This window comes from Theropithecus gelada, chromosome 11 (genome assembly GCF_003255815.1).
Source record: "Theropithecus gelada isolate Dixy chromosome 11, Tgel_1.0, whole genome shotgun sequence".
In the NCBI taxonomy this organism is placed as follows: domain Eukaryota; kingdom Metazoa; phylum Chordata; class Mammalia; order Primates; family Cercopithecidae; genus Theropithecus; species Theropithecus gelada.
In genome coordinates this window covers 82,198,143-82,224,606 of record NC_037679.1, presented here as the reverse complement: position 1 = coordinate 82,224,606, position 26,464 = coordinate 82,198,143, and the positions used below count along the sequence as shown (strand labels likewise).

General features: G+C 56.7%; 1 protein-coding gene across 1 annotated transcript in view; it reads left to right on the top strand.

The window, feature by feature from the left end:
- Nucleotides 1-26,464, top strand: part of PITPNM2 (phosphatidylinositol transfer protein membrane associated 2) — a 166,606-nt gene that overhangs the window by 134,953 nt on the left and 5,189 nt on the right. Inside the window, exons 4-19 of the mRNA XM_025401014.1 lie at nt 963-1,177; nt 2,272-2,393; nt 4,963-5,190; nt 9,454-9,762; nt 10,514-10,609; nt 13,856-13,960; nt 14,167-14,237; nt 17,469-17,716; nt 18,131-18,320; nt 18,464-18,583; nt 19,382-19,644; nt 20,152-20,330; nt 22,450-22,620; nt 24,434-24,598; nt 25,199-25,360; nt 26,261-26,409. Coding sequence (XP_025256799.1) covers nt 963-1,177; nt 2,272-2,393; nt 4,963-5,190; nt 9,454-9,762; nt 10,514-10,609; nt 13,856-13,960; nt 14,167-14,237; nt 17,469-17,716; nt 18,131-18,320; nt 18,464-18,583; nt 19,382-19,644; nt 20,152-20,330; nt 22,450-22,620; nt 24,434-24,598; nt 25,199-25,360; nt 26,261-26,409 — 2,793 coding nt within the window. The remainder of the gene's footprint in view (nt 1-962; nt 1,178-2,271; nt 2,394-4,962; nt 5,191-9,453; nt 9,763-10,513; nt 10,610-13,855; nt 13,961-14,166; nt 14,238-17,468; nt 17,717-18,130; nt 18,321-18,463; nt 18,584-19,381; nt 19,645-20,151; nt 20,331-22,449; nt 22,621-24,433; nt 24,599-25,198; nt 25,361-26,260; nt 26,410-26,464) is intronic.

The following is a 26,464-nucleotide window of genomic DNA, read 5'->3' as shown; positions in this document are numbered from 1 at the left end:
CACCTCTTTGGTTAAATATATTCCTAGGTATTTATTCTTTCAGAGGCTACTATAAACGGAATTGTTTCTTAATTTTCTTTGACATTGTTCATTTCTGTGTGTCATTTTGTATTCTGCAACTTTGTTGAATTTGTTTATTAGGTCTAACAGCCTTTGGTGGAGATTGTTTAGCATTTTCCATATATAAGATTATGGCATCAGGAATTCGAAATAGTTTTACTTCTATCTTTCCAATTTGGATGCCTCTTATTCTTTTTGTTTTGTTTTGTTTTTTGTTTGTTGGTTGGTTGGTTGGTTTTTTTGAGACAGAGTCTTACTTTGTCACCAAGGCTGGAGTGCAGAGGCATGATCTCAGCTCACTGCAACCTCTGCCTCCCGGGTTCAAGAGATTCTCCTGTCTCAGCCTTTGAGTAGCTGGGGCTACAGGCATGTGCCAACATGCCTGGCCAATTATTCTGTTTTTAATAGAGATGAGGTTTCACCATGTTGCCCAGGCTGGTCTCAAACTCCTGACCTCAAGTGATCTGCCCGCCTCAGCCTCCCAAGGTGCTGGGATTACAGGCGTGAGGCACTGTGCCCGGTCGCCTCTTATTATTTCTTTTTCTTATCTAATTGCTCTAGCTAGAACTTATAGCACAGTGTTGAGGAGAAGCAAGTAAGTGAGCATCCTTGTCTTGTTCCTGATCTTGGGAATGCTTTTAGTCCTGGGACAGGTGGGAGTCAAAATATAGGACTTGTATGTGCAGCACTAGGTCTAGGAGAGGGAGTCTGTGGCCCCTTCAGCCTCTTGCACAAACCCTGGCATATAGATCTGGGGGTCTGGAAGTGACATAGGAGGAGCCAGCCTTGTTGACCAAAGCCCCTCCTCCCTTTCCACACCCCTGGGCCCAGTCTCCTGTGCCCCTTCCCTCCTGAAAAGTGCTCTGGCCCCACACACATTGCAGGTGCTTTTGTCCCCACAGAAGAAGAGCCGTAACGAGACATACGGTGAAGGCAGCGGCGTGGAGATCCTGGAGAACCGGCCGTACACAGATGGCCCAGGCGGCTCTGGGCAGTACACACACAAGGTGTATCATGTGGGCATGCACATCCCCAGCTGGTTCCGCTCCATCCTGCCCAAGGCAGCCCTGCGGGTGGTGGAGGAGTCCTGGAATGCCTACCCCTACACCCGAACCAGGTGCGCCTGCTTTGGCCTCCATGTGCCTCCCACCTCCACATGCCATCTGGCAGGAAGCAGCCTTGTGGCATAGATCCAGGGGATGGGATCAGCCTTCAAGCAGGCTCAACACCCCATAACCCCAGGGAGCCCAGGCTTTGTTCCATACAGGTACCCCGAAGGTCACCCAGGGCAGGCACAGGCAAGAGAGGGAAGGGTGCACCCTGAAATGCCTCCTGACTCCTCATGTGTGGAGGCCATGAAGGCATGAGTCAAGCGAGGGCTGTTGGAGACTCCTTTGCCATCCCAGAAGATGCAGGGAATATAAACCTACTTCAGGCTCCCTAAGAAGGCCGAGACAGCCTGCTGGACAGAAACTGAGGGTAGACCAGATGACACAGAGGTCCCTTTCAACTCAGAGACCTCCAGCTGCTGTGACAGTGTTGTCCCACATCCCATGCTGAGCAGGGCTGTCCTTGGGATTTCCTGGCAGAGGGTTCTTCACTCTGTGTCCCCCAGTGTGTAGCTCAGCACTGCTGAGTTGGATAGATGGGGGCTGGTTCCACCAGCTGCCTACTGCTGAGCAGGTAGGGTCCCCACAAATCTCCTGGGGCTCCCTTCCCCACACTGGTAGGCACCTGGAACTTACTTAGGGATCCACAGAGCTTGTTCCTCTTCCCAGTAGTACTTTCCCCTCTAAGCTCATCTCCAGCCTAGAGAGAGGCTATTCCCCCATTACCAGAGCTGGCTTCTTGGGAACTGGGGATGGCATGCCCCATGGAGCACCCCAGCTTCCTCCTGCTTGGCAGTATGCTGCCATAGCTGTTCCTGTGTTCCTGCCATGCTGTGGACATTGGACATGGGGCTTCTAGAAGCCACCGAAGATGTACTGTCTTCCTCTCCCCCTAAATCCTTCCCTGCCCCCATCCTGGTTGTTCTTGGGACAAAGTGGCGGTCCAGGAGGTAGACGGGGCAGGCGAGTCTTGGCTACCCTCCACCCTCCTTCTATGCCCGCTCACTGGCTCCACTCCTACCCAGTGGGTCAACAGGCCCTGGCCAGCTACACTGGGCCTCTCCAAGGACAGGTCCTGATGGGTGCTTTCCTTCCCGCACAGGTTCACCTGCCCTTTCGTGGAGAAATTCTCCATCGACATCGAAACCTTTTATAAAACTGATGCTGGAGAAAACCCCGATGTGTTCAACCTCTCTCCTGTGGAAAAGAACCAGCTGACAATCGGTAACCAGAAAGGGCAGAGCCCCACAGGGCTGTACTCTGGATTTCCTACCCACAGGCCCCACTTGTCCTGCCCCTTTTCCTTACACCTGGTAGACTCCAGACCTGGCCCTGTCCTGGGCAGGCAGGTCAGAGTTGGAGCAAGCATGGGGCCCATGGGGGAGGCAGGACAGGCCTCCTCAGCCCCATTCTCCTGATGTATATACCAAGTCCAAGTGCCTTTTCTACCCAGAGCCCCCAGAGTCACTTCCCTCCATCCCTTTGAGGGATCCCTACTCCCCAGAAGTACACGTGTGCTTGGGGATCCATCTCTAGCTGACAGCCATGCACAAGTGCCCCTGGCACACGATGGGGTCTATGACCTCCTGATGGCGGATGCCCTACCCACTGCCTCCAGATGACAGTGACATTCAGGGAATGGGCACCATTTGTTAGATCTTCGTTTTCAAGAGAAGCCAGTGATAAGGATTTTCATGAGAAATCTCCCAATACTAAATGTTAGCAACCAATTAGAAATCTTTGTAAATAAATTTATGCCAGTCAAACAAAACACATATGTGGGCCAGTGCAGCTCAGCAGCCACCCTCCTGCAACCTCTGGATGCAAGGCCCAAGTCACCGTGGAGGCATCTCAGCAGGGCATGCCAGGTTGGGGGTGGGTGTCCATGCCCCAGGAGCTGCTCCAGGCCCAACCCCCTACCTCTGCTGGGATTTCCTGGGTCTGCGGAACAAAGCATCATAGCACGAGTGGCTTGTACAACATGCAGTTATTCTCTCAGGGCTCTGGAGGCCCGAAGTCTGAGATCACGGCATGTGGGCTCTTCCCCCTGGGGGAGACTCTGTTCAGGCCCCTTCAGTGTCTGTGCTTGCCAGCAGTCCTTGGTGCTCCTTGACTTGTAGAAGCATCCCTCAATCTCTGCCTCGGTCGCCACGTGGTCACTCCCCTCTGTGTCTGTCTGCCTCTGTGTCTCCTTTTCTTATAAGAACACCAGTCATACTGGATTAGGACCCACCTTAATGGCCTTACTTTTAACTTGATTACCTCTTTAAAAACCTTATCTCTAGATAAGATCACATTCTGAGGCACTGGATTTAATACTTCAGCATAGGAATTGGGGTTGGGGGGTACATAGCTCTTCCCATAGCAGGCAGCCCTGACACTGCCAGAGCTCTGCAGGCTCCCTCTGAGGCCAGCTGCCATGGGTCCTAAGTCTCTGTGACATTTCCTGTGCCGGCCCGCATGGGCAGGGCATGTGGTCTGCTCCGGGAAGAGCTCTCATCCCTCCTGGCATTCTGTGGTTCTCAGACTCGCTCCCGACCCTTCTGGTTTTGGTGGAGCTGATGTCTGTGTCTGCAGTCTGCAGCCTGGATACAGAGGGGCCCATGCATTGGAGAAAATGAGGTAGCCAAGGGCCTGGCTAGAGCAGACCCAACCATAAAAAAGGGCTCTGTGAGCCACAAACCCTTTCCTAGGGCTCTCTCTCACTCAGTGAGTGCTCCAGTCCTGTCCAACACACATGTGCCTTGGGAGTGAGCACACAGGAGGGCTCTGCCTCCACCGTGGGAGGTGGCCATGGGAGGGCTCTGAGATGCCCCTGTGGAGGGGAAGCCTGTGATCATAAGTGGCCTGGCCTACGTCCTGCCCAGAGCCATCACCCCTCTTCTTGTCACCCTCACCAGGTCCTGTCAGCCCCTAACCCTGTTTTCTGCACCCCTACCTCTGTGGCATCTGCCCCTGCTCTCAGGCCCAGCCCAAAGCAAGCTTGGCCAGACACCCCCTGTAGGCTTCTGCAGACATCTCTTCTGGTCTCTGTCCAGGAAGGCTTTTCCAACAGGCCAGCCTGCCTGCGTCCCTCTCAACCTCAGACCTATACCTGGGTCCACTTGGCCCTCAGGGCACTACCTGGGCTCCTAGCTTGGAGAGAAATGGCTAGCATGTCCAGGGCATCCCCATTGCTCTGTGACCACTGCCATCCTTCTCCCCACGCAGACACCCTGGTGGTTCCTTCCCCAGAAACCCCCACCTCTTGTTCAAGGGCCAGTGCTACTGAGACATTCTTGACCTCTCGATTCCACCCCTCTGGCTGAAACACCATCTTTGTGGGAAGCTTTTCCCAGCCTTCTCTTCTGTTCCTCACACCCTGTATTCTTCATGGAAATTCATCTCCCCAGTGTTTCCTCATTGCCTTATTTATCTGCTTTGCCAAGAGGTAGTGCACTCAGAACATGGGTTTTGCTGAAGTGACTTGAAAAGGCAACAAGGGACCAGGTGCATTGGCTTATACCTGTAATCTCAGCACTTTGGGACGCTGAGGTGGGAGGAGTGCTTGAGCCTGGGCAACATAGCAAGACTCCTGTCTGAATGAATGAATGCACCAAGGAAACTGCAAGCCCCATTGTCAAGGATATTGAGGTCAGAGCTGCCCAGAACATGATCCTTACTCCCCAGAGTCTCTCTGGCAGGGCAAGGCCCAGAATCCTGGGAGGATTTGGGGGTAGAGGAACATGGAGAGGAGATGTGGGTGGAGGTTGAGGTCAGGGCTGAAGTGGCCACTCTAAGGGTTTTCCCACAGACTTCATCGACATTGTCAAAGACCCTGTGCCCCACAATGAGTATAAGACAGAAGAGGACCCCAAACTGTTCCAGTCAACCAAGACCCAGCGGGGGCCCCTGTCAGACAACTGGATCGAGGAGTACAAGAAGCAGGTCTTCCCCATCATGTGTGCATACAAGCTCTGCAAGGTGGAGTTCCGCTACTGGGGCATGCAGTCCAAGATCGAGAGGTTCATCCATGACACCGGTGAGCACAGAGCACACCCCATGCTGGGTGGGCAGTGGCCGGGCCACCCAACCCTTCTGTCTCCTGTCACCTGCCTGTCTGCCTCCTCTCTCTGCATGTCTGCCTGGGAGTCTGCATTTCTGTTGTTCTGGGAAGGTGACACCAAGCCCATTTCCAGCTTCCCCACTACCCCGCAACCATGTGTTATCTTGGGCATCCATGAATACCTACGAGCACGTGCAGAGACAAGCAGTATGTGTTACTGGATGAAGAAGCCCTAGGCACTGCCCCCAGACATTCCTGACCTGGTTCGCATTTGATAAAGTGTAGCCCACACTCCACAGGTCTGAGTAGCCCCTGGGGACAGCTTCCTTGCTGCTCACCTGGGTCTCTGGGCTCCCAGGCCTTTGTTTCCTCTACTCGAGGAGGCCCAGAACCCAGGGTCACAGCTCAGACTCCCTCTTTGGGCTGGAAGCTCCCAGGAGCAGGGTGTCTCAGACTTCATAGTGGCCTTCACACCCACACCAGCCTAGCCAGAGTAGGTGCCCGTGGAACAGGTAGACAGCAGATGGCCTGGGTGTCCTGGTGCAGTGAGTGCCATTTCCTCACCTAGAGCCCTCAACCCCACTCTGCTGAGGTTATAACATGACGTCAGTCCAACGGCTGGTTCCAGTCCCTGAGGCCCGTGATAAAAAGGCACCCCAGCCAGACACCTTGTGATGCCATGAGCAAGGGTGACTTAATTTAAGAATGAACAGAGCCACACTGTTGACAGTACACATCACGCATGTCACACAGGCTCATGATGACTCATGAGGGTAGGCATTGTCACCCCACTTACGCAGGAGGAAGCAGAGACCCAACACGGGCTGAACGAGATCTGCCTCCCATCCCAGCCACCCTCGTCCTGAATTAACATCCTCCTGTTCTTAGCATCAGCAAGGGGGGTGTCTCACTAGACAGCCATGTTCAGTGTTGAGGCTGCGACCCCAAGGGAAGGTTGGGTGTGTACCCAAAAGGGTTGGGGTCCGAGGACACGGTCTTCCATTTGGAGAAACAGAGACGTGGACGGGGCCTCAACGGGTGTGATGATGTCACCACCTCCATCCCCAGGGAAGAACCCTCAGACACATTGTCCACCATTCTTTTTCCAGAAGGGCTACCTCAGTGTCAGTCAGCAGCTGGGAGAGGTGGCAGGAAGAGAAAGAAGCTGTCCCATCCATTGAGAGGGATGCATTCCTGCAATCCGTCTCTCTAATCCCTTGGGAGCTTAGATTGGCCCAAACCTGCCTCTCTCCATTACCCAGGGCTCACAGACTGGGACCTGCAACCCTAGTGCTGAAGTCCCAAAATGGGAATGGTGGTTCTCACTTCCCAGGGAATATGAGGAGTGGAGGAGCATATGGGCAGGACTGGGAGGGGCTCACCGATCCTGGGCAAGGCATCCCCTACTGCCCTTCTCGACCTCAGGAACCTGAATACATCAGCGCTGGTGACTTGAGGGTTCTCTCCTCAAGGCTTCTCTAGGTTCAGCCCTGCACAGGACACCCAGCAGACCTACTAAGGCTGCAGCTCCTGGCACTCCGGCTCTGTGGGTCCCGTTGACCCTCCCCAGCCCTACGCAGCAGCTGAGATCCTGGCCAAGCTGCAGAGACTCCCCTGCTCCCTGAAAGTCAGTTCTCCCCTCAGAAAGCAGGAACTTGTGACTGGTGGGAAGAAAGAAGACAACTTTGGAGTCCAGGCCTGACTCACACGTAGTGGTTCTGTGGTCTCTCAGCCTCACTGAGCTTTGCTTTTATCTTCTGTAAAATAGGTGTAATGACACCAATCCTATCGGACTGTTGTGGGCTGAGACCGTGAGTTCAGAACCAAAGATGGGGTGTGGCACATAGGTGGGGCTTGATGACAACTGTGAGCACTAGTCCTATAACATCACGGGGATGATCTCATGAACTCATGTGAGCTGCGCTGAGCTTCTTGGGGACCTTGAGGAGGTGACTCCTGGGAGTTGGGACAGCTCTCAGCTGTCCTCATTACTGCCTGGCCCCAGATGTCGTGCATGTCCCAGCCCTTCCGTTCACCCCAGGGGGAGGCATTTCCCTATATAGGGTAGAGCAAGGGATGCGGCCCTTCCTGGCAGCCCTGTGAGGCCAGCAGACGGTCCCAGAAAAGGAAACCAAGGCTCTTCAGTGTGCCACGCCTGAGGCCCCCCTGGGACTTGGCAGGGGACACAGGACTCCATCCCACAGAGATGTCTTTAAGAATGGATGGGATTTAGAAAGGAAGACTCAGCAAAGCCAGAGGTGGGAAGTGAGGAGGCAGGAAAAGAGGGTGCACAGGAGACCAGCCTGGGAGGCTGGCGTGGCCCAACTGCTCGCAAAGCCGCTTAGCATGCTCTAGGGGAGGCAGGGGTACATGCCCTGAGATTGCTTCTCCCGGGTTTGTCCCCTGGAGAAATCCCCATGCCTGTTCTGGAATGTTCAGAGCAGCAGGTTTGTGAAAGCAAAATGGAGAAACAATGCAAATTAGCCAAAGGCCCATTGGCAGGAAAAGGAATCAATGGAATGTGGCATTTCACACACACACTGGTGCCACACGGTCCCAGCTTGATGAGCCAAAGCCCCCACACGCGCATCCATGGACAAAACTCACCCAGAGAAGCAAGTGGCGGAAAAATACAGCGTGATACATAGCTGCGAAATTCAGCAACAGCCACACCAGCCTGATACAGTGTGCAGGAAAACACATCTGTGTGCTGAGACCAGAAGGCAAAGCACATGACAAGCAAAATTCAGGACCAACTGTCAGGGACCGGGCGAGTGGAGGGCTCCCTGTCGCTGGTGATGGTGTGTTCCTTCGCCGGAGCTGTGGATGTGGATGTCTCATTGCTTTTTAATGTTTTTTAAACAGCTTTATTGAGGCATAATTTTAGATACCATATGATTCACTCATTGTAAGATAACAGTTTGGTAAGTTTTAATATATTCACAGCTGGGCACAACTTCAGAGCATTCATCACCCCAGAAGGTCCTTTGTTCCCATTTCACGTCATCCCCATCCCACCCTGGCCCAAGGCAATCCCCAGTCTGCTTTTAGTCTTTGTAATTCTATTATTATTATTATTACTATTTTGAGACAGGGTCTTACTCTGTCACCCAGGCTGGAGTGCAGTGGCATGATCATGGCTCACTGCAGCCTTAAACTCCTGGGCTCAAGCCATCCCCCCACCTCTACCTCCCAAGTAGCTGGGACCACAGACGCACAACACCATGCCTGGCTATTTTTTTGTTGTTGTCTTTTTTGGTAGAGATGGGGGATCTCCCTGTGTTGCCCAGGCTGGTCTGAAGCTCCTGGCCTCAAGCCATGCTCTCACCTCAGCCTCCCAAAATGCTGGGATTACAGGTGTGAGCTGCCATGCCTGGCCCTTTAATTGTTTTTTACACTTTAAAAGATATATATTTTTTACGTTATTCTACATCTTAATTTATATGTATAATATATGCTTATATATTTCATGTGCATAATATATTCTACTAAAAGCATTTTTTTAAAAACAAAAGAAAAGGAGAACCAACCCAGTTTGAACTTGAACTGGATTTTCCATGGGAAATTCAACAGGAAAAATATACCAGACACTGAGACAGGAGACTCTCAGGAAGTCCTATTTTACCTCCCCTGTGGCAGGAAACTCCCAGAAAATTAACTGTGGCTTCTTATTTATTTACCTATTTAGAGACAGGGTCCCACTCTGTTATCCAGGCTGGAATGCAGTGGCACAATCATAGCTTACTGCAGGCTTAAACTCCTGGGCTCAAGTGATCCTCCCACCTCGGCCTCTAGAGTAGCTGGGACTACACACACACCAGCACGCCTGGCTAATTTTTAATTTTTTTTTTATAGAGACAGGGTCTTGCTTCATTGCCCAGGCTGTTCTTGAACTCCTGGGCTCAAGCTGTCCTCCCACCTCATCCTCTCAAAGTGTTGGGATTACAGGCATGAGCCACTGCACCCTTCCAACTATGGCTTCTGACTGGACACATTGCTTTGGGAGGCCCCTCCACTCTAATTATAGAACCACTGTGAGCTTGTGAGAACATCTGTGAGCCAGTCCCCTTATTTTACAAATGGGGAAACTGAGGCACAGACAGGCAGTGACTTTAGTCTGACCTGCAACATGGGTGCAGCCTCCTAAAGCCCCTGCCTGGGCCCACACGTCCGTGCAGGCTCCTGTGCTGACCTCCATCCCCTCGTCTCTCTCCCTCTCCAATCCCCGTGGGGGCACAGGACTACGGAGGGTGATGGTGCGGGCTCACCGGCAGGCCTGGTGCTGGCAGGACGAGTGGTATGGGCTGAGCATGGAGAACATCCGGGAGCTGGAGAAGGAGGCGCAGCTCATGCTTTCCCGCAAGATGGCCCAGTTCAATGAGGATGGTGAGGAGGCCACCGAGCTCGTCAAGCACGAAGCCGCCTCGGACCAGGCCTCTGGGGAGCCCCCGGAGCCCAGCAGCAGCAATGGGGAGCCCCTGGTGGGGCGGGGCCTCAAGAAACAGTGGTCCACATCCTCCAAGTCGTCTCGGTCGTCCAAGCGGGGAGGTGAGCCCCTGTGCCACCTGCCATCCACACTCAAGGTCCCTCCCCACAAGGCAGCCCCACCTACTGCTGGATCACTGCACCTCCTCAGAGTCCTTTCCGATGGACATTGAGGCACCAAGCCCAGAGGAAGTCAGAGTCCTGGGCTAGTCCTCCCACACGGGGAAGCCTGGGCCCTGCCCCAGCAGGCTCCCCAACACTTCCCCTCCATGCCCAGGGAAGACAGTGCTGCCCATAGGAGCCAGTGGAGGTGGCTGGGCTCCTGCAGTGCTGTGGAGGGGCCATCCCTCCTGATGGGGACCCTGGGAGACTTCAGACCCTGAGAGAAAGGATCAACCCAGGCATCCTGGGTGGAGCCAGCTTCTCCAGCAGGCAGGCCTGGCTCACTCATCTCCCGCCTGGGCCCTGCTGTGTCCGAATTTCAGGAGTTTGCTCTTGGTCAGACTGAGGTCAGAGGCCCAGGAGTGGACCCAGGCCTGTCTCACCCCATGTCCTGGGATTATGTCTGTCATGCTCTTCCCCACACATGCTCCCCAGGACACAACTGCCTTTTGCCAGGCAGACAGGAGATGAGCCTAGGCCGCTCCTCACTCATTTACCCACTTCATTCTCTTTGGAACCTTCCTGGCTCCTGTGGCAGCCTCTGCGATGCTTGTCAGGCCTGTGGGTTGCCCTCCCTGCCTCCTGCCAGCTCGGGGCAGCCTCTGGGCCCTTCCTCTCCAGTTGGCGGTCATTCTGAGGTTTTGCCTTCCAGCGAGTCCTTCCCGCCACAGCATCTCGGAGTGGAGGATGCAGAGTATCGCCAGGGACTCGGACGAGAGCTCAGACGACGAGTTCTTCGATGCGCACGGTAGGCAGGCAGCGCCCTGCAGTCCTTGGGGCCTTCCTGGGCGAGGTGTGGAGGGGTCTGAAAGGGCTTAGGGTGTGGGTGTGGACTGATACGGGTGTTGCCTGTTACTGTTCTATATCCGGTCCCTACTCCTGCGCTGTCCCAGGTGGACAGCATGGTGTTTGGGGCGATGCACAGAGGATGAGATGAAGTCATCTTGTTCCCTTTAGTCTGGGGTCTCAGGCTTACCCTAACCTGATATCAGGATGTGCTGTGGGCCTGGCAGATGGGGACTGCGCTCTTGAAACCCCAAATAAGGATACGCCATCAGACTACAGCTTTATTCCGTATGTGAATTTATTTCCATGGAAGCATAACTTCTTTTAATTTTCTAATTTTTTGTACTTACCTTATTTTTTCTTGATTAAATTAATACCACATCTAATGTAGGCACTTTAGGAAATGCAATAAGCAGAAAACATGTGAAGTGCCCATTTTCCCACTTGTCCCAAAATAAGCGCATGACCACACAGCAGATGCACCACCTGTGCCAGGAAGAGGCATGCATACAGTGCTCGCCTGCTTCGTGCCCCAGCCATTCCGCTCCAGGAAGCCGGAGGGGCCAGCAGGTGTAGGGGTTGGGGGCTTGGGTCCCTCTGCAAGCCAGTGGCTGAGCCAGCCCAAAATTCACACAGCAGGTCAGAGGCTCAGAAAGGGACGGGGGCGAGCCCATAGGCACTCAGCAGACACAGGCAGCACCAGATCTCATGTCACCACTGTGGCTTGGAGGGGCACAGGAGCCAAATAAGGTGGCATTTTGGTTAACTGGCCAGCTGCCATCGAGGGAAGGAACCTGGGGAGTCAGTGTCCAGGCAGAAGAAAGGTCCTGGTTTGGCCCTGGAACTGGAGGACCTGGAATGGTGGCTGGGGACTCCTGAGCTGGCCTCTGCACCAGGGGCCTTGCCCAGGATGGAGAAGGGGCCTCTTGGCGTCTCTCCCCTCCCAGGTGGCTCTCTGACCCTGATGAGAGGAAAATACATATTTAACGTAGAAAATGCTGTAAAAGAGACAGCAAAGCAGGAAGTACCAGGGCAGCAGTGTTCTGGGGAAATGGGCCCAGGAGCCCATCCAGAGCTGGAGGAGGGCCAGCGAGTGCCAGAGTCAGACGGTAGCCATGAGCCTGGTGGTCCTGGGCAGAAGTTCTCAGAGGAGCGGAAGCAGGAGTCTTGGAGGTGGTGTTCATAGCAGCACTTCTGAAGCTGTGCTTTTGTGGAGGGACAGGGAGAGACCTGTTAGAGGATATGAAATTATATCTAGATGGGAGGAATGAGTTCTAGTTCTGTGACACTGCAGGATGACTAGAGTTAACAGTAATGTATTAGGCCAGGCGCAGTGGCTCACACCATAATCCCAGCACTTTGGGAGGCTGAGGCAGGTGGATTACTTGAGCCCAGGAGTTTGAGACCAGCCTGGGCAACATGGCGAAACCCTGTCAATACCAAACATAAAAAAATTTTTTTTAAACCACAGTAATACGTAATTTCAAATCGCTGGAAGATAGAAATTGAACATTCCCAACACAAAGAAATGATAAATATTTGACATGATGGATGTGCTAATTACCCTAATCTGATCACCATACACTGGTGTATTGAAACATCACTGTGTACCCCATGAATATGTACAATTATGATTATTTGTCAATTTAGCAAAACAGGAACTGGGTATGGTGGCTCAAGCCTGTTATCCTGACACTTTGGGATCGCTTAAGCCTGGGAGTTCAAGACCAGCTAGGGTAACGTAGAGAGACCTTGTCCCTACAAAAATAAAAATAAAAAAATTAGCCAAGTGTAGTGAGCATGCCTGTCGTTCCAACTACTCGGGAGGCTGAGATGGGAGGATCACTTGAGCCCAGGAGGTCGAGGCTGCAGTAAGCTATGACTGTGCCACTACACTCCAGCCTTGGCATCAAAGCAAGACCTCAAAAAATAAAATATGTAAGAAATTTAAAAAATGGTAAAGATGGAATAAAGTAAATGTAGCATTTTTTATTTTTTTTTTATTTATTTATTTTTGAAATGGAGTCTCGCTCTGTTGCCCAGGCTGAAGTGCAGTGGTGTGATCTCGGCTCACTGCAATCTCTGACTCCCAGATTCAAGTGATTCTCATGCCTCAGCCCCCTGAGAAGCTGGGACTACAGGCACATGCCACCATGCCTGGCCAATTTTTGTATCTTTAGTAGAGACAGGGTTTTGCCATGTTGGCTAGGCTGGTCTTGAACTCCTGACCTCAGGTGATCCACCTGACTCGGCCTTCCAAAGTGTTGGGATTACAGATAAGAACCACCACCCCCAGCCTAAATGTAGCTTTTTTTTTTTTTTAAGACAAGAGTTTTGCTCTGTCACCCAGGCTGGAATGCAACGGCACGATCTCAGCTCACTGCAACCTCTGCCTCCCAGGTTCAAGTGACTCTCCTGCCTCAGCCTCCTGAGTAGCTGGGACTACAGGTGCACACCACCATGCCTGGCTAATTTTTGTATTTTTAGTAGACATGCGATTTCACCATGTTGGTCAGGCTGATCTTGAACTCCTGACCTCGAGCAGTCCACCCGCCTCAGCCTCCTAGAGTCCTGGGATTACAGGGATGAGCCACTGCGCCTGGCCAATATAGCATTTTTTTAAAAAAAAAACAACAGGAACATCAACTGATGAGTGGGTAAACAAAAGTGCTGTGTCCATGCAATGGACTATGGTTCAGCCGTAAAAAGGAATGAAGCATCTGACACACACTACAACATAGAGGAACCCCAGAAACCCTGTGCTGAGTGCAAGAAGCCAGACACAAGTGTATGGTTCCATTTATAGGAAATGTCCATAATAGACAAATCTGTAGAGACAGAAAATTGATTGGGGGTGGCCAGAGGCTAAGGAAGGCAAGACTGAGGACTCACTGCTCCCGAATATGGGGCTTCCATTTAGGGAAGTAAGATGTTCTGGAATTAGATAGTGGTGATGGTTGCACGGCATCGTGAATATACTAAATGCCACTTTATAAATGGTGAATTTTGTTATGTGAATGTTACCACTATTTTTTAATGGTCAGGAAGAAGCCCAAGGTGTGGGGCTATGCGGCCGTCCTGTTGAGGAGGGGTCAGAGCAGAGCCAAACACAGGGGTACACAGGGGCACACAGGGGCGTCCCCACCTCGGGAAACCGGGCCTCCCCACTGTTCCCAGTCCCACCTGAGTTTCCTTCTCTCCTCTCCAGAGGACCTGTCTGACACAGAGGAAATGTTCCCCAAGGACATCACCAAGTGGAGTTCCAATGACCTTATGGACAAGATCGAGAGCCCAGAGCCGGAAGACACACAAGGTCAGCAGGTCTGGGGGTGCTGCAGAGCCTAGGGAGGGTGGCTGCAGGGCTTCAGCCCCCTCCTTTCTGACCCAGCTCCTGCACAGTGCTGGACATACATGGGGATTGGGGGCCCCCAAGCTCCCCTCGTCACGGTTGCAGCCTCCGTTCGGTCTGCCAGGCTGGGCTGCCTCTTAGCTCACAGCACGGCTTCTGTGTTGTTGCAGATGGTCTGTACCGCCAGAGCGCCCCTGAGTTCAGGGTGGCCTCCAGTGTGGAGCAGCTGAACATCATAGAGGTGGGTGCCCGGGTGTCAGAGGGACAGGGGCACGGCCGCCAAGGGAGGGGCAGGGCACAGAGGAATAGTCTGAGGGGCTACAGAGGTGGAACTCTGGGCCTGGCAGCCTCACCTCCACACCTGCCTGGGTACTGTCCGGGGAGAGGCCTGGGCCTCCTTTTTTGCTGCCCTGCTAGGAAGGCGCCTGCCGCCCTCTGTCTCTGAGGTCCCCAAGAACCAGGGACTACAGACAACCCCTGAGAAAACCTTATCCAAGCTCCACCCATGGGAAAGTAAAATGAGAAACTTGTAAATTCCAGATCAAAAATAAGATCTTCACCTTGTGCCCAGCCTGTCTGCTGTCCCTGAAGATAAAAAGACGAAAAGGGAGGAAGCGACAGTCGTCTAGGCAGAAGTGATGTGGCCGTGGCCGACAAGATGGCCCCGCGGGAGGCAGGCGGAGCTCAGTGTGTCCAATAAAGCTGTCTTGGTAGAGCGCCTGTGTCCGCTTCGGGGGTTCTCTGTGGGAGTTCACGCCCCATCCTCCTCCACCTGCGGGCCGTCAGAGCTGTTTGCACTGGGACAGGAGCCAGGGCTGAGCTGGGCTGTCCCACCATCACCTGCGGTCACCGCACTGCTCTGGCCTCAAGCTGCCTAAGGTGGAGGCAGCACCACTTCTGTGGGGAACTCGGGCCCCTGGGGAGTCTGGGGGAGGAGGAGGGACATCCACACAGCCTCCCCCTCCTGTGGTTTTCTGCTTTGCAGTCTGACGCTGAGGTGGGCTTTCTAGAAGGGGTCATGGAATAAGGGGAGTTGATTCCAATTGCTGCTTAATGTCTAGATAAGCAAACGGAGCCCCCTCCCCACCTGCAGCACACACAGCTCTGACGCCCCCCCAGGGGAGGGGCAGAAGGGGCCTGGGGCTCTGGATCTGCCTTGGGGTGTGTGTTCAGAACCCAGCACTGATTCTGGGGCACCGCCATCCAAAGCCAAATCCATTTGCTTGCAAGAACCCCCAAACCGGAGCCCCTGCTCCTGGCCTTGCAGAGACACTAGTAGGGGGATGCCTCTATAGCTGCAGGGGGCTCAGCCCCCACTAGAGCCCAGGGGAGGGTGAGTCCCTGTCTCGGGCTGAGGCATGATGTCCCCTTGGAGAAAGCAGGCTGAGTGTAGTAGAGAGACTGTGTTCCAGGGGTCTCTGGGGGCCCCTGGGTCGTCTCCAGGACTGAGCCCAGTCAGATAGGCCTATGCAGGATTATTTCGGCCCCCAGTGCCAAGCCCTGCCCGTCTCCTGGTGACTCAGTACCACTGGACATCACCTTCCTGTCCTGGAGGCTGCATAAGACATTTCTTCCATAAACCCTTTGCCTCACTGGACTGCAAATAAAACCCTTGTCAAAGCCGGATAGGGCTCATGTTGTTCCCTCCTGCCCTGTGTTCTGGGCAGCTGGTGGCCCCCTCTGCCCTGGGCTGAGTGTGTTTGTGTCCAGGCCAACCAGTGGTGGCTAGTCCCCATGTGAGGACAAGTGTCGGTCCTGCGCTGGCCCCTGGGAAGAAGAGGGAAGCCCCGTGGCTCCTCCTGGGGTGAGGGCAGCCCAGCCTTCCTCCTCCAGCTCAGCAGCACCCACCAGGCTTCCTGCTGCTCAGTGGCTCCTGGCCCAGCCCATCCATTCCCTTGCCCTTCCTGGTGGCCACTTTCTTTTTCTTTTTCTTTTTTTTTTTTTTTGAGACAGGATCTCACTCTCTCACCCAGTTTGCAGTGCAGTGGCACGATCTCGGCTCACTGCAACCTCTGCCTCCTGGGTACAAATGATTTTCCTGCCTCAGCCTCCCGAGTAGCTGGGATTACAGATGTGCACAGCCATGCCTGGCTAATTTTTGTATTTTTGGTAGAGACAGGGTTTTGCTATGTTGGTCAAGCTGGTCTCAAACTCCTGGCCTCAAGTGATCTGCCTGCTTCGGCCTCCCAAAGTGCTGGGATTACAGGCTCAAGCCACTGCTCCCAGCCACCTGGTAGCCTCTTAAGTCCTGGGTCCAGCCCCTACCCTCCCCACCCACCCAACCTGTGTTGGCACCTGGGTCCTGGTGCTACCCCTACCCCATGGCCAGCTGTCCCCACCATAGGCCCTCTAGATGGCTTTGGCTCCTTGGTCTGTCTCCTCGGGTTCTTGGAGGCAGGACTCTCCCTTCAGCTCCCTTCCCTGCCCCTACACCCCAGACATCATATGGACACAGCAAGTACTTATCAGTGGCCCCTCTTGGGCCCTGGCCCTGCTGCTATCCTCCGGTCACATACCAGAAGCTTGGGGCAGGGGAGGGTGACCTCTGGGGACAGGGCCACAGCCTGGCCTGGCAGGAGAGTGCTGAGTTGTGGCAGAGGCTTCAGGTTCCGGTCCAGCCTAGCACTGACACATCGTGTGATATTAGCCCAGTCCCCTAGCCTGGAGCAGTTTGTAGCCCTTACACAGGTGTGCAGGTCTAGGGTCTCACCTTGACCTCATAGGCAGGCCTGGCCTGCAGGAAGGTGGTGTCATTACCTCTCGAAATCTGATCGGCCTCCTCTCTAAGGTGCTAGGGCTCCATCCCCACCAGGACACCTCTCCTTTTGGAGACCCTGGTCTTAGAGAGAGGCCAGGAATGGCAGGGCCTTAGGGTGGGGGCCTGGGAAGGAGGCCCTGTGTAGCTTGGGGGAGAGCTCAGAGCTGCAGACAGAGGGGCCGGGGTTGCCACCCACCCAGGCTGTGGATGCCCTGACCCCGGCCATTCTCAGGTGACCTCTGTAACTTTGAGCTGGTGGTGGCCCTGTCTGCTCACGCCAAGACAGACACATACAGGGCAGGCAGCCCCCAAGGCCAAGACCAGGCTGAGCCTCTGCCTCCCCTTAAAGCTGGAAGCCCCAGAAGCCACTGCCTGGGCTCCCTGAAGGAAGCAGAGCTCATGCTCTCAAAGGAGTGGACTCTCTCAACGGCCTCTGCACCCCTGGTCAGGGTGGCAGACGGGCAGGGCTGCAGGAGGAGGAGTGGACAGGCCCACCTTCCTGACTCCTCCTCCAGGCTCCAGTCCCAGCAAGGGTCCCAGGGGAGGGGTTAAGGCAGCCAAACCCCAGACCCCAGGACTGAATAACCAACTGGGGTTCTCAGAGGGAACAGTTGGGCTGTGTGCAACAGGCACACCCCCACCAAGGGTGACAGAGGGGCCTCAGCAAGGAGCTGGGTTCCCTGGGGAGCTGACACTGCCCCCCAACCCATGCAGGACGAGGTTAGCCAGCCGCTGGCTGCACCGCCCTCCAAGATCCACGTGCTGCTACTGGTGCTGCACGGAGGCACCATCCTGGACACGGGCGCCGGGGACCCCAGTTCCAAGAAGGGTGATGCCAACACCATCGCCAACGTGTTCGACACCGTCATGCGCGTGCACTACCCCAGCGCCCTGGGCCGCCTTGCCATCCGCCTGGTGCCCTGCCCGCCTGTCTGCTCTGACGCCTTTGCCCTGGTCTCCAAGTGAGTGGCACCTGCCCTTGACTGCAGCCTCCGGCTGTGCACTGTCGTCCTCCCACCCCTGGGCCTCAGGTGGCTCCCCAGTTTCAGGACTCCTGCCTCAATGTCCAGACCCACCAGCCAGCCCCTTCTACCTGGAGGTGCCCAAACATATACATGCAGGCTAAGCCTCAAGTCCCAGAAGGGCTGGGCCCATGGCTGAGCCTTCGTTTCCAAACGTGTAATGTGGGGATATTGGCCTGCCTCTGAGACATGGGGTCTTACTCACCCTGGTCCCCCAAGCCTACCCAGGGCCTGGCCAGAAAGGGTTATCGCTAGCGTGAGCTGAGTCCATGGCTGAGACTCGGGTCAGGGGAGAGGGGCCCTTTGGGCTGAGCTGGAGCCGCCTGCCCTCTCTTGACTGGCCCCTCTCCCCAGCCTCAGCCCCTACAGCCATGACGAAGGCTGTCTGTCCAGCAGTCAGGACCACATTCCCCTGGCTGCCCTCCCCCTGCTGGCCACCTCCTCCCCCCAGTACCAGGAGGCGGTTGCCACAGTGATTCAGCGAGCCAACCTTGCGTATGGGGACTTCATCAAGTCCCAGGAGGGCATGACCTTCAATGGGCAGGTGAGTCCCGGGGAGGTTGGGGAGGGGAGGAGGATGGAAGACCCTGTAGGGCGGGCTGGCCTGAAGGGGAAGGTGATGGCCTCCCCAGCCTGTAGTCCAGCGAGTGGGTGAACGACTCAGGCTTCTGGCCCCTCTCCCCCAAGGTCTGCCTGATTGGGGACTGCGTCGGGGGCATCCTGGCATTTGATGCCCTATGCTACAGCAACCAGCCGGTGTCTGAGAGTCAGAGCAGCAGCCGCCGGGGCAGTGTGGTCAGCATGCAGGTACCCAAATGGGGGCCCAGACATTCCCCAAGGCCTGAAGCCTCCTGCATGCCCCCAGGGTCGCTGCCTTGCCTGTTCCTGCACCTGGCCCCAGGCTGTGCCCACCAAGCAGAAGGCTGGCAGCACTTCCTGAGTCCAGCTGGCTTGGACTCTACCCAGTTAAGCTCCATTCATTCAACAAACATTTTCCAAGCCCCTGAACCCCAGCCCTGCTGCCAGAGCTCACCTCCAGGGCAGGGGCTATGGAGGAGTTGGGGGTGCAGGTGAGCTGAGGAAGCCCAGCCCATTCTGGCTGAAGAGTCGGGGAAAGTGCCTGGGCCCTGAAAGAGCTGTAGCAGTTTTTCTCACAATCTCTCTCCCCTCACCTCTCCAAAAAAGGATGGGAAGGGCAGAGGTTGGCAGCACAGGTGCCCAGAGGCGGCAGGGCAGGTGCATGGGGGCACGGGAACAGCTGCCACGTGGCCGAGCCTAGGAATGCGAGTGGTTTCATGAGCCTGAACCAGGGTCGGCACTGTGGGAAGTGGGGTCTGGTTCCTAGGAGGTGGGATGGGCGACCCCTCTCTGCTTCCCTGCCTCTGCTGCACAGTGGCAAATGGCCTGTAGACCAATGAGGTCCAGGGTGGCTTGTGGGTGGGGGGACAGAAGGGAACAGGGGCCCTCCCCTCTGGTTTGATGAGAAGCCGGCTGGACTGTGGCCACTGGGCCTGGGGTTAGGAGGGAGGAGGCAGCTTCCAGGATGCTGGGGAAGGGATCAGGCCAGCGGCCACCTGGCAGTGAGCCTCCATGGGGCCATTCCAGGACAACGACCTGCTGTCCCCGGGCATTCTGGTGAATGCAGCACACTGCTCCGGTGGTGGCGGTGGCGGTGGTGGCAACAGTGGTGGTGGTGGCAGTAGTGGTGGCTCCAGCCTGGAGAGCAGTCGGCACCTGAGCCGAAGCAACGTCGACATCCCCCGCAGCAATGGCACCGAGGACCCCAAAAGGCAGCTACCCCGCAAGAGAAGCGACTCGTCCACCTATGAGCTAGACACCATCCAGCAGCACCAGGCCTTCCTGTCCAGGTGGGTGGGGCTGGGGGGCTGGGGCTCGCCTCTGGGTGCAGGAAGAGGCTCCAAGAGGGAGGAGCGTCCCCCGCGATGGCCAACGGGAGGCCTGGGGTCTCTGCCTGAGGTTCCCCCAGCCTGAGAGCTGGGATCCCAGTCTGGGCCCAGGAGAAAGTGGCTTATTGGGTGCCTTGTCTCATATACACCAAGGGTCATCTCGGGCCTGAGGGAGCAATTTGTCTTGAGGGTGAGGGTGGGGAATGGCAGAGTTGGGGGCAGAATGGACCAGGGGCAGGTGGTCCAGGTCAGGGCTGTCCCGAAGCCAGTGGGCCCCCGAGAGAGGTTGGGTGCCACCAGCAGTGTCTTGGCAGATGATGGCAGCTACACTCACATACAGCTAAGTCTTATTTAGGCTAGGTCTGATGACTCTTGGGGGCTGTGGGACCCACCCTGTCCCTCGTGAGACTAGGGGAAGGCCAGCTGTGAGAGGGGCCGTGGTATGACCTCGTGCGTCCCCCACTGCAGCCTCCATGCCAGCATGCTGAGGACTGAGCCCTGCTCACGCCGTTCCAGCAGCTCCACCATGCTGGACGGCACAGGTGCCCTGGGCAGGTTTGACTTTGAGATCACGGACCTCTTCCTCTTCGGGTGCCCGCTGGGGCTGGTCCTGGCCTTGAGGAAGACTGTCATCCCAGCCCTGGATGGTGAGAGCCCAGCAGGGGCGGTACATGCGCTGGGTGGGTGTGGGGGGTCTCAGTGGACCCCTGTGACGAGATCATGGCCACATCCCAGGCCTGTTTCTGCCCTCCTTCCTGTCTTCCCCACCAAGGGCCCCTTGCTATCCTCTGCTCCTGCTTCAGCAGCTCAGTCACTGGCTGTCCGTGACACCTGCTCTTTCATTTCATCTCCAGGATGCCTGTGGGAGCTGAGGGTCATCCCCTAGATGGGAAAGCTGAGGTCCAGGGAGAAAAGGCACCACCCCAGAGTCAGATGGAGACAGACCCAGCCTCCCAGGTCCAAGGTCCTCCCATAGGGAGAGATACAGAGGCAGGGCATCCCCAAAGCCTCCTGGGTATAGTGGGCTCCCGGCCCTGGAGGGGCCACAGCTGTGCGTCTGTCTACCCAAGTCAGGCAGGCCGGCGGCTGGGCATCACTGAAGCAGCAGTCCCTGCCGTGTGCCCTGGGATCAGCCTGCAAAGTCCCAGGAGCCACACAATCCTGAGAGTAGCCACACAGGGCCCATGTTACACCCCCAGATGACAGAGGGGGAAACTGAGGCTCAGAGAGGTTTAGATGCTTGCCAAGTGCTAGGTTAAAAATGCAGACCTGGCCGGGTGCAGTGGCTCATACCTGTAATCCCAGCACTTTGGGAGGCCGAGGCAGGCGGATCACCTGAGGTCGGGAGTTCGAGACCAGCCTGACCAACATGGAGAAACCCCGTCTCTACTAAAATTACAAAATTAGCTGGGTGTGGTGGTGCATATCTGTAATCCCAGCTACTCGGGAGGCTGAGGCAGGAGAATCACTTGAACGTGGGAGGTGGAGGTTATGGTGAGCCAAGATCGTGCCATTACACTCCAGCCTGGGCAACAAAAGTGAAACTCGGTCTCAAAAAAAAAAAAAGCAGATCTCTGGACTCAGTGCCCAGGACCCTTCCCCTTCCACAAACTGGTGACCAGCACTGCCAGGAAGAGAAATGGGTAGCTTTAAAGGGACCCCAACAACCAAGGCAGCTCACACTTGGTGTAAAGGGGTGCAGCCCCATGGAGGGCATCCCTGTGCCCCGTCCACTGCATGCTCTGAACAGCCCCACAGAGTCCTACACAGGTGCATGGAGACTTAGGGACAGTGCCGTTGTGGTCACATTATGTGTCACTGTGAAAAACCAGAACCAACTTAAATGTCCATCTATTTGGAGGGGACTGTTTAAATCAATTCTGGCACAGTCACACAGTGGAGTACCTGCCTCCTCTGAAAAAGAGCAAGGAGAAACTATGCATGCTCACATGAAAGACGCCAGCATTTGTTGTGTTAAGCGGGAAGAAAAGGCAAAGTTCAGAAGGCATAGCATATGTTCCAGTTTATGTCCCTCTAAAAGTGAGATACAGCACTGATAATTAACACATCCTTACATTCACGTGATCTCCTTAACTCCCCACTGCCACCCCATTTGACAGATGAAGAAACATTTTCCCATACAGGCAGGGCAGGGCTGCCTTAGCCAGTACTCGGTGGGGCTCCTGCAAGATGAACTGGAGCTGCAGGGGACCTGGGGTGGAAGGGGTTTCCACCATGTGCCCTTCATCATGTGCTCTTCTGTACTGCAAACCACTTTTTACCACAATCATTATAACTTTTGCAATGAAAAAAAAATTAAGAGGTTGGACGTGGGGGCTCATGCCTGTAATCCCAGCACTTTGGGAGGCCCAGGTGGGAGGATGCCTTGAGTCCAGGAGTTTGAGACCAGCCTGGGTAACATACTGAGACCCCATCTCTACAAAAAATAAAATAGCCAGGTGTGGTGGTGTATACCTGTGGTCCCAGCTACTCAGGAGGCTGAGGGGGGAGGATCACTTGAGCCCAGGAGACTGAGGCTACAGTGAACCAAGATCACACCACTGCCCTCCAGACTGGGTGCCAGAGCAAGAGCCTGTCTGAAAAAAAGTGACAATGACCGAAGCAGGTCCTAAATTGACAGAGACACACCCCTGTCTCTCCCAAACTTTCGGCAGACAACCCAGTTCCCAGTTCCCAAATTTCCCACTCCCCACCCCTGCTCCTCAGGGCCGGCCCCAGCTCTGCAGCCAACACCCCCACCCCCAGTTTTCCAGCTGCGGCCAGCCTGCCAGCAAGTCTACAACCTCTTCCACCCCGCGGACCCGTCAGCGTCGCGCCTGGAGCCGCTGCTGGAACGGCGCTTCCACGCTCTGCCGCCTTTCAGTGTCCCCCGCTACCAACGCTACCCGCTGGGGGACGGCTGCTCCACACTGCTGGGTGAGAGGCACATTCCGCCCTGCTCCTCTGGGGGAAGGTGGGGTAGGCGTGGCTCCCTGGCTCCTAGGCCCTCCGTGCCACGTGGTTCTTCCCCAGGTGAGAGGGACAGCCTGTGCTGAATGCCTCTCGGAGGTGGACAGCTGTTGGGGGTGGGGGGCGGGGGGTGGTGCATCCCTCCGCACTGATCCCTGAGGCAGGAATGATGGTTCCCACCTTTCGGAGGGCACAGGTCAGGGCCTTGTTCCAGGGTCCCCGGAGCAGGGAAGGGGCAGAATGAGACCAGACTCCCCTCTCCACAGCTGAGCCTCCATCCCAGCAGAGACAGAGCTAAGGACCCACCAGGGACCCTCACTGAGTTGGGGGCCTGGTCGGCTGGGTCCCATCATGGCAGGTGGCTGGCCCCGAGACAGGATGCAGGAGACGGGTTGGGGCAGGGGAGGTCCAGGTGGGCTTGGCCCGACCCCTGCCCCGGCGTGTGTCCCAGCGTCTTGTCATGTCCTGGTCCTAAAAGAGCCCTGAGTCTCTGTGTTGGAGCGTGTCTGGATGGCCCATGCAAGTGTCTGTTCTTGTCCTCTGTTCTCTCCCCGTCTGCCTCCAGTCGAGACCGTGCAGAGAAACCCTGAGCTGGTCCTGGAGGGCGGCCCCCTGGCCCCTCTCCCCCACGGGGACAGCTTCCTGGAAACCAGTATGCCTGTTCCCGCGCCCACCTGGCAAGACGGGCCCCGCCCGGGCTCTGCCGAGTGTGTGTACCCTCCCCTGCTCGTGGTGACGTCTGCTTCGCTGGCTGACCCAGTCCTCAGGGACACCCCCCAACCCATGCCCTCCTTGGCCACTCAAGAGTTGGTGGGACCTGGGTGGTGAGGAACAGAGACTTGGGCGGGACGGCCCTGAGGAACTGGTATGGGTGCCTCCTCCCGCATATTGTGGGCCAGAGGCGGGGCAGACCCAAAGCAAAGGGGCGCAGCAGCTCAGAAACAGCAGAGGCTGTCTCAGGGCCACAGAGCACGTCAGTGACAGTTCCAGGGCTCTGCCAGAAGCAGACGGGAGATGGGATGAGGCCTTGAGCCAGCCAGGCCCACCCCTCACTTGGGGAAGCTTCTGGTCCCAGTGAGGGGTTGGATTCCCCAGGGCCCACTCCTTCCCTCTCTGAGGTCACCCAGGCACCTCCTGTACCCCGTCCAGGTGTGGCTTGTCTGACTGATCCCCGTCCTCCCCGTTCTGTCCTGTCTTCAGCCTGGGCCTGGGTGAGCCTGGCTTGAGTCCCCAGCACCTGCCTTTGTCCCCAAAAGCCCATCAGGGACTGCTGGCTGTGGCCTGTGTGAGGGACGTCCAGGACTTGCCTCTCTCCGTGCTCTGCATGTGCAGGGCATCCCCAGGAAGCCACCTGTGGCACCTGTTGTCAGCACCCTGCAAACCTGGGTGGAGCCGCTGCTTTTGCTGTGGGCAGCTTTTGCTGTGTGTCAGGCCAGGCTGAGCTCTGGAGGCCCTGGAGCCGCTGGGGCTGCTGGACACAAGCTGAGGGGTGTGTGGGGGGCAGGAGGGTGACTGAGGTTGAGCCCAGCTGCCACGCCTCCCTGCCCTGTGTCTGTGTCCATTCTTCAGTCCACCCTGCTCCAGCCCTCCTCCTCACCTGCTGAAGCTCTGGGCCCCTCCCTCTCACGGCCCTGAGCAGGTGGCTCTGGCACAGCTGCTGCCCGGCCCCCAATCTAGGCACACACTGGACCCTGACACACTGGCTCCCCAACTGCTCCAGGGCTGGGCAGGGCTGGGCAGGGCCTCTCTTACCTGGCCTCTGGTCCCTGTCCACCTGCAGCGGATGTGCTCCAGACCTACAATGCGGCCTTCCAAGAGCATGCCACCCCCTCCTCGCCCAGCACTGCCCCTGCCAGTCGTGGCTTCCGCCGAGCCAGTGAGATCAGCATCGCCAGCCAGGTGTCAGGCATGGCCGAGAGCTACACGGCATCCAGCATTGCCCAGAGTGAGTGTACCAGGCCCCTCACCCTCCTCACTCAGCCAGGGCCGTCGTGCCCATAGGGGACAGCTGATGACCAGGTCTCGGAGCATTTCTAGCTGCTGAAGCTGGGGAGGGATGCTGCTGGCACCTGGTGGCTAGAGGGAGGGAGGCTGCTGGGCACCTGCAGTGCCCGGACCAGCCCCATAGCAGAGACTGGTCAAGTCCAAAGACTCTGCAGTGTCCAGGCTGAGAAGCTTCGCCTTCTCTGGAGGATTCTGGAAGAAGGCGCATTAGGAAGGGCCCCACCTTCCTCATGCTTGGCTCCTGCATGAAGCTTCTTGGTGCTTCAAGCAGAGTCTGAGTTTCCTTCTCAGTCCCCGCCAGGTGGCTGCCCCCCCCGTGCTGGGCCAGGGATTCTCACAGCTGTGGTCAGCGTGGCTATACGGGGGCTGAGGCTGGGATGGGGGTTTCTAGCAGTTGTGTTCATCCGTGAGGAGGGCCAAGGGGCCCACCCTTGATAGCCGCAGGCCTGGCACTGTCCCAGTGTCCTGCCTGGCCCCTGGTAGACGTGGCAGCGCAGTGGCCCCCCATGTGGCTGAGCCATCCATTGCTCTTGCTTCTCAGAGGCCCCCGATGCGCTCAGCCATACCCCCAGCGTCAGGCGTCTGTCCCTGCTCGCCCTGCCCCCACCCCGCCCTATCACCCCTGGCCCCCACCCTCCAGCCAGGCAGGCGAGCCCCAGCCTGGAGAGGGCCCCTGGCCTCCCTGAGCTGGACATCAGAGAAGGTACCACCCCACACGCTTTCCCCTCACTGGGGGGTCACTCTGCTGCTGAGCACCCCTCACCACCAGGCTCTGCCCACCTGGACCCCTGCTTCAGCCTAACAGGGAGCTGGGGGTTGGGCTGGGAGGACTTGGCCATCCAGGGAGGAGGTGGGAGCTGGTAGCATTGTCTAGTGGGGTGGGGGGACCGGGGACCTGACAAAGCTGGAATGAGGCCAGATGAGGACCAAGGAAGCTCCGAGGAAAGCTGCGGGCAGAACCTAGGGAAGCCTGGACCTGTAAACCAGGCCCTGCTGCTGGGCCCCCCTGCGGACAGCCCAAGAGGCACTTTACAAGCTCGTCTTGTTCAGGAAGGTTGCCCTCGCCAAGCCCCTAGTGGCAGAGCCGGATGCACCAGGACCATCCATCTGGAGGCCCAGGCTTCCCCACCCACACTGCTGTGCCTCAGGGCTCATGGGGTGTCCCAGGTGCGAGGAGGGCAGCACCCTTGCCCTGGGGGTCAGGAATTGTAACCCCACCTCTGTGCAGCCTTTCCCAGTCTTGAGGCCTGGGGGGAAGACGGGAGACCAGGAGTGGCCCAGAGAGGGTAGCGATGGGGTTGCTACAGGGCAGAGGATCACCAGAGTCAGTAAGGGACCAGGGACAGCTGGTACCATCCCACAGATTCCAACTGGTCCCCCCATGCAACCACGGGAGCCCCTCAGCAGGGCTGGCACTCACCACTGGCCTGGGTCTGTGTGCTTCTGCCTGCACTCCCTCCCGCTTGCCTCACTCCCCCAGCCTGGGAGAAGATTCACTTTGGCTATAGCTGGTGGGGGGTCTGGGCTGGGCTGAGCAGGCCAGAGGGGCCGAGTGACCCTTTGGGCTATACAGCCCCAGCCCAATCACGGCCCCTCCTGGCAGTCGCTGCAAAGTGGTGGGGCCAGAAGCGGATCGACTATGCCCTGTACTGCCCTGATGCCCTCACGGCCTTCCCTACGGTGGCTCTGCCTCACCTCTTCCACGCCAGCTACTGGGAGTCAACAGACGTGGTCTCCTTCCTGCTGAGACAGGTACCCGGGGCCCCGGGCCTCCCAGGAGGGCCCTGAGTGACAACACCCATGACAG